Here is a 6868-nt window from a genome sequence, read left to right as displayed (position 1 = left end):
TCTCTCTCTCTCTCTGTCCAACCTCCACCCAACACAGACCCCTACAGAAGCCGCCCACATTGATCCTGGGTCTGTTCCAGGTTTCTTCCTGTTAAAGGGGAGTTCTTCCTCCACTGTTGCTCAATATAATATCTGATGCTGCTCATGTGGGAATTCTTGAATCCTTAATTTTGAATTCCTGAATCGTTGGGTCTCTCTCTCTAATTAAAGAGTTTGGTCTAGACCTGCTCTTTATGTAAAGAGTCTTGAGATAATGCTGTTGTGAATTGGCGCTATATAAATAAAGATTGATTGATTGATGACTGGATGAATTAATGGATGGATGCATGGTTTGATGAATAAATGAATGAATGAATGGATGAGTGAATGAATGAATGAATGAATGAATGGATGAAAGCATGGATGTTAGATGGATGAATAGATGTATGGATGGTAATAATGGATAATGGATAATAATAATACATTTTATTTTTAGGGCGCCTTTCAAAGCTCACAAGGTCGCCGCACAGACTACATATAAAACATACAATATGATAGTATATGGATGTATGAATAGATGAATAGATCCATTCATCTATTTGGATGAATGAATGAATGACTGGATGGATGGATGAATGGATATGTGGATGTATGGATGGTTAGATGGATGAATGTTTAGATGAGTGGATGAATAAATGGATGGATACATGGTTAGGTGAATTAATGAATGATTGATTGATTGATTGAATGAATAGATGGATGGATGTTTGGATGAGTGAATGAATGGATGTATAGACAGCCAAAAACAGCCATGAACCCTTGCACTGAAGCAATTAAAGCACCATTGAAATGCATCACAAGCCTCATAGTGCCTTGAATTTAGACAGTGCTTTACAGCCGAGGGGTCTTTGTTATTCATCCATCCATCCATCCATTTTCAACCGCTTATCCAGGGTCGGGTCGCAGGGGCAGCAGTCTTAGCAGAGGTGCCCAGACTTCCCTGGCCCCAGACACCTCCTCCAGCTCGTCCGGTGGGACCCCGAGGCATTCCCAGGCCAGCCGAGAGACATAGTCCCTCCAGTGTGTCCTGGGTCTTCCCCGGGGCCTCCTTCCAGTGGGACATGCCTGGAAAACCTCAGAAGTTAAATGACTACACAAGACTACAGAATCTTTAACTTCAGCAAACCCCACATTTATTGATTATACAATTAGGCTGCACATTTTTTCACCAGCCTTTTCATGAGAGGAAATAAAAACAACAGCACTGCAGTGGTAAAAATGACCCATGCTTGGCTGCTTTTTCTACCAGCCGGTGTGTATGACAGGACATTCCTAAAGAAGGAAAGAAAGTCATTCCTGAACCCACAAATCAAAACAGTCACAGGCCATCCACAGTGTCTGTAATACCAGCACAGACCATCCACAGTGTCTGTAATACCAGCACAGGACACATCAGTGTCTGTAATACCAGCACAGGACACATCAGTGTCTGTAATACCAGCACAGGACATCCACAGTGTCTGTAATACCAGCACAGGACATCCACAGTGTCTGTAATACCAGCACAGGCCATCCACAGTGTCTGTAATACCAGCACAGGACATCCACAGTGTCTGTAATACCAGCACAGGACATCCACAGTGTCTGTAATACCAGCACAGGACACATCAGTGTCTGTAATACCAGCACAGGACATCCACAGTGTCTGTAATACCAGCACAGACCATCCACAGTGTCTGTAATACCAGCACAGGACACATCAGTGTCTGTAATACCAGCACAGGACATCCACAGTGTCTGTAATACCAGCACAGACCATCCACAGTGTCTGTAATACCAGCACAGGACACATCAGTGTGAACCCAGCTTGTTAGTCAACTCTATTGTCTTCAATACGTGACGTCTTCATTAGGCCCGCCCCTGCCGCCGGCTGATTGGCTAGACGAAAACGTCTCTGTGCTCTGATTGGCTTGCAGTTACACAACGCAGTTCCGCAAATCTAGTCTGTTTATGTTTTGACGTTTTTTGTAAGGAGCTCCACAGACCAGCACACAAGTCCACAAGCAAGGACACAGTCAGCTTCCAGCACCTCGGTTCGTAACTATGACCGCACCAAAGTGAAGTCTTAGTGCAGCCCGACAGGAGCCTGTCCTGCTTCAAGGCTTCAACGGTGTCCTTTTGTCACTGCAAGGGAGTTTTATGGGCTAATGCTAGCTAGCTCAGTTAGCCGCGGGGTCCTTATCTCTCCAGTGTAAGTTTAGCGCTAGCCAGCAGCTCTGCCGCTGCTGAGCTGACTTGGCAGGTGTCACAGTCGTTGTCCGTGTTGGTCCGTTGGTTTGTAGCGATGCGAGCTGGCTGGATATCAGTTCAGGGTGTGTGAGCCGAGGCTAGGACAGTGAGAGTAGCTCAGTCAGAGCACCAGGACCTTCTGTCTTTAGTGTGCCGCATTGGTCAGCTCTTGAACTGAAGGTGGTGTGTTTGGCTTATAGTTTCACTGGATCACATCTGGCTCACTGGACATGTGATAATCTGTCATATGAGCCACCACAGTGTTCAGGTGGCACATGGCTGCATATCCTAAAGTTTGGATTTGGTTGGTGTCCACATAACCAGCATCCATCCATCCATCCATTCATTCATTCATTCATCCATCTATCCATTGTTAGCTTACCTGGGTGGAGTTCATGGTGGCAGCGTCCTCCAGCTCCTCTCAGCGTGTTCAGGATCAGCTCCTGTGTCCTCTCCTGACCATCTCACCTGCAACAGAGTCATGAATGGGAGGTTGAAGCAAAGGCTGGATCACTAGTCACTTATTTTAATGCTATTTTTAATGCATTTTACTTTGAGCTCTGCTGGATGTGTGAGCTTCTGATCTAACGGTGCCCTCAGACACTCCATTTCACTCCCTCTCCATTCACAGTCCACCTCTTTGGGTTGCTACTCTTCGCTCACAGCGAGGTGCAGATTGAAACATACGTAGATTGTCAAGATGATTGAGGGTTTGCTCCGCAGGCTTCACAACCACCTGGTGCAACATCTGCATGGCTGTAGTTGCTGCACCAACAGAGCTGTGGTAGTGACTTATTGGAGTGATTCACTTGTTACTGTCTGAGATGTTTATTTGAAAACAAACTACGCCACCAAGAGCTGAGTCAGTTGTGTGGTCATTTGTGAGGATGCTGTTGTTGCATTGGATTACATGACACTGAGACCTGTTTCAGTATTTTGTTCCAGATATGATTAGATATGATGAATATGGCAGTGGTGGCCTCTTTTAGACTGATAATCAGTAACATTAACGACTGTAATGTTTAGTTGATCAATGGAGCAGTCAGTCAGAACAGGAAATTACTTAACAAAAGTTTTAAACCTGGACTCTATTTCAGCAGATTTTGGGTCTACAGGACTGGTAGGTACAAAAAGTTTTGGAATTGGTCCCGCAGATCACCTCAGACAGGAGCTGCGAAATAGCTACAATGACTGCAGTAACCAGATGTAATTCTATGTCACGTAACAGTGGTGACACTGGTCTACCGCTGCCTCCACCAGTTTGTTTGTGTGACTCTGGTGTTTGAAAGTTGTCCTGTTCTCTAAAATCCCTGTTTTAGTGAATGTAGTCTGGTGTGTGTGCTGTTTGTGGTTAAACCAAAAGGATCTTCCAGGTCTCTCTCTGTAGGGATCCTTTCCATGATGCTGTCACACACTTAGAATAACACTCTGAGCCTGTCAGTGGATCAAACAAGCTCTTTTATTAGAGAACTTTGGCGGGCAAGGTTGCCCCAAAGTATCACATTACAGCCACTGTAGCCCGTTTGCAGCTAAGTCATTTATCAAAGTCATTTAACAAAAATGCCAAACAGTCCTGAAGCTGTTACCCTGGGCTTTGTTAAATGACATGTGGTCTAACTTGTTAACCTCCACATGTGGCTAAATCATAGACATCCTCACAGAAGAGCTGATTTCATACCAGTGTTTATGTTGTAGCAAGTTGTTCATCAGTGCAAGTTAGTACCAGTTCAAATGAATTGGTAGTCTGTATGTACGATGCTAAAATGACTCTTTGTGCCTTTTTCAGGACAAACAAACAGGAGACAAAATGGCATCGGACTCTCCACGCAGACCAAGTCGCTGTGCTGGAGGGGTTCTGGTGCGAGCACAAGCTGCCACGTAAGGACGCAAATCTGCTTTATTAGAAACCTCTAAAATCACGATGACAGATGTGTGTGTGTGTGTGTATAAGAGATCTGTATGTCTGTGATATCAAAGTCACCAACAGCTGTGGGCTTTTTGCTGTCACAGGGAGCAGTCTTACATGGAAAGTGTGGTGACCTTCCTGCAGGATGTGGTTCCCCAGGTAACGTCACCTCTGTCATGCATTCACTCATAATGGCAGCAGTTACACTTTGTGTCCCCGTCCCCCGCTACCCTACTGATTGCAGTTAGAAGAGCGTGCCTTGAGCGTGTTGTTGTGTTCATCTTAGAAAAGTGACACCCTAGTGGAGCTGCTCACAGCTGCAGATACAAATGAAGTACAGACGATGATGAGGAAGAGAAATAAAGAACTGACAACCATTTTCTTTCCAATGGTGAAGTTTAATTGGCATTCTAACCTTGTGTCGCTTGCTGCCGATTTAAAACCGTAAAGTACATACATTTCCTTTATCCTACTGTAGTAGTATGTAGTATAAAGTACATACTTTACACAGTCAGTATGCAGGGTGGACAGGGGGCAGAGCAGTGATGATGTGTTCAGACGGCATGGGAGACTGAACACTCAAAGGTTTGGAAGCATTTATGAACAAAGTTGTCAGAAAACCAAAGTTTCCAAAGGGTCACGTTGTTGTCACATCTTAAAGTTACATCAAACTGACATGAACATACTTTCAGTCAAAGGTTTGTTGTGAAAGGTTATTAGAAAAATAATGGAGAACTAAGCATCATCAAGTTAAGAAATCTGATCTGAGTGATCAGTAGGAGCTTTGATCAGAAATCACCACAGGAAGTGATGCAAACCTGAGGTGGCATCTAAAAACAATGTAGATTTTGGAGTAAGCAGTGGTGTAGGTATCTGAGGGGGGGGGGTTTGTGTGTGTGGTAACCACTCTGTCTCCTCTGTGCACAGGCGTACACCGGGGCTCCACCCACAGATGAGAAAGAGAAAATAATCTGGGTTCGATTTGAGAAAGCTGACATCAACGGTAAGTCTCTAACTGTCAGACAACTTCAGTTTGGTTTGTTTACAGATTGACAAAGAGGGAGTTCTGACCACATTGATCTCTTCAGTGAAGAACACTGACTGATCTGTGAACACCGTGTAAACTAACATTGTTGTTAGCAGTCTGAATCTTAAACTTGTACTCTGACATGCTTTTGAACACGCTGCCTGGTTGGCTGTGACAAATGGATGTGCACTGCAGGCTCTGCCGCAGTAGCATGCAGCTGATTCACAACCCTCCACAGTCTGTGGAAGGTTGTGAAGCTCAGCTTTAAGCTGTCAGCAGGTTGGAATATTTCCTCCCTCCGCTCTGGACATTTGTCAAACAGCTTTGTCCAAAGTGAAGAGTGGACCTTAATGTTAAGCTGGAACCTTTGGCAGTGTTTTGGGGATATCTGCTCTTGCTGCTGGGTTGATTTGAAATGCAGACAAGCCTTAAAGTTTGGGGTGATTCAGCTTTAAGCTGCACTTCTGGAAGCCCTGAAATCTTCGGATGTTTATGTGTCAGGGAACGAGGCATAGGAAACAGTGAACGTGGTGGTGAATGTGCAATAGGGTTATGATCTGGAGCTGTGACACTAAACTTCCAGATAACAAGAAAAAAGAAAATCAAACAAAGAAACAAACAAAAAAAGGATTGTAATGAGTTTGCAGAAGGTTAAAGGATGCATGGATCACACAGAGAGCTTCATGACATGTGAAATATAACATTTAACATGAGCATGTGCCAGATGTAATTCTTGTGTGGTTAGTTTGTCATAGTGTTGGATGGTTCAGCACATCCTCTGATGAGACTTTACTTAATCCACAGACACGGCCCGCAATCCGGAGTTTCTGGAGATGCACAGCGGCACCACTGAGCCTCCTCTCTGCCTCATGATCGGCTACACTGACGGGATGCAGATCTGGAGCGTGTCTGTAAGTTGCACACCTAAAGGGCCGTTTACCGCTCGGACCTTTAGTGCCAGACGCTTTCATTTCCGTGACACGTACAGATGATGTGTGTGCCGAAACATGCAGAGCAACATTTCACCACAGCTGTCATGTACAGAACCAGAGGGCTCCACACCGAAAGGAGCAAACAAGACTGTCGACTAATTAAAGTACACATTTCATGTTCAAACTAAAAACAGTATGCAACGCGTACATAAAGTTGTGAAATGCAAATATGTTGTTATATAAACTCAGTCTCTGTTAGCTGATTACAGATCAGCTTAATGTGGCCACGTTGAAACAACCCCAAACAGTAGATTTAGATCCAGAACGTGTTCACACTGAGCTTTCATCAGTAAACTGTGTTCAAACAGGCCTGTTTATTACCGATGAAGTACATTATTTTCTGTGGTTTTACCAAACCGAGACTGACTTTAGGTGTTGAGCGTCACTTTTGTACTCCCTGTGTCAGTGGACAGAATAATGTAAACATTGTGTCCCTCCATCCATCAATCAATCAATCAATCAATCAGTCTTTATTTAAATAAAGATAACATGACAATGTTATCTCAAGGTGCTTTCCATAAAGAGCAGCTCAGACCAAACTCTTTAATTAAAGAGAGAGACCCAAAGATTCAGGACTCCCCACATGTCCTTACTGGGTTCAAAAGTCAAAGTCCTGTCAAATCACCGGCTGACCAGTCAGGACATGTCCACGGCCCGACGGCAGCTGATGAAAAA

The 6868-nt window shown here is 44.4% G+C and overlaps 1 protein-coding gene across 1 annotated transcript in view; it reads left to right on the top strand.

Annotated features, from left to right (window-relative positions):
- Positions 1-1997: 1997 nt before the first annotated feature.
- Positions 1998-6868, top strand: part of bcas3 (BCAS3 microtubule associated cell migration factor) — a 299931-nt gene continuing 295060 nt past the window's right edge. Inside the window, exons 1-5 of the mRNA XM_070828991.1 lie at positions 1998-2072; positions 4055-4146; positions 4279-4333; positions 5102-5177; positions 6006-6112. Coding sequence (XP_070685092.1) covers positions 4076-4146; positions 4279-4333; positions 5102-5177; positions 6006-6112 — 309 coding nt within the window. The 5' untranslated portion in view covers positions 1998-2072; positions 4055-4075. The remainder of the gene's footprint in view (positions 2073-4054; positions 4147-4278; positions 4334-5101; positions 5178-6005; positions 6113-6868) is intronic.

This window comes from Pempheris klunzingeri, chromosome 4, assembly GCF_042242105.1.
Source record: "Pempheris klunzingeri isolate RE-2024b chromosome 4, fPemKlu1.hap1, whole genome shotgun sequence".
NCBI classification, from domain to species: Eukaryota; Metazoa; Chordata; class Actinopteri; order Acropomatiformes; family Pempheridae; genus Pempheris; species Pempheris klunzingeri.
This window is presented reverse-complemented; position numbering and strand designations above follow the sequence as displayed.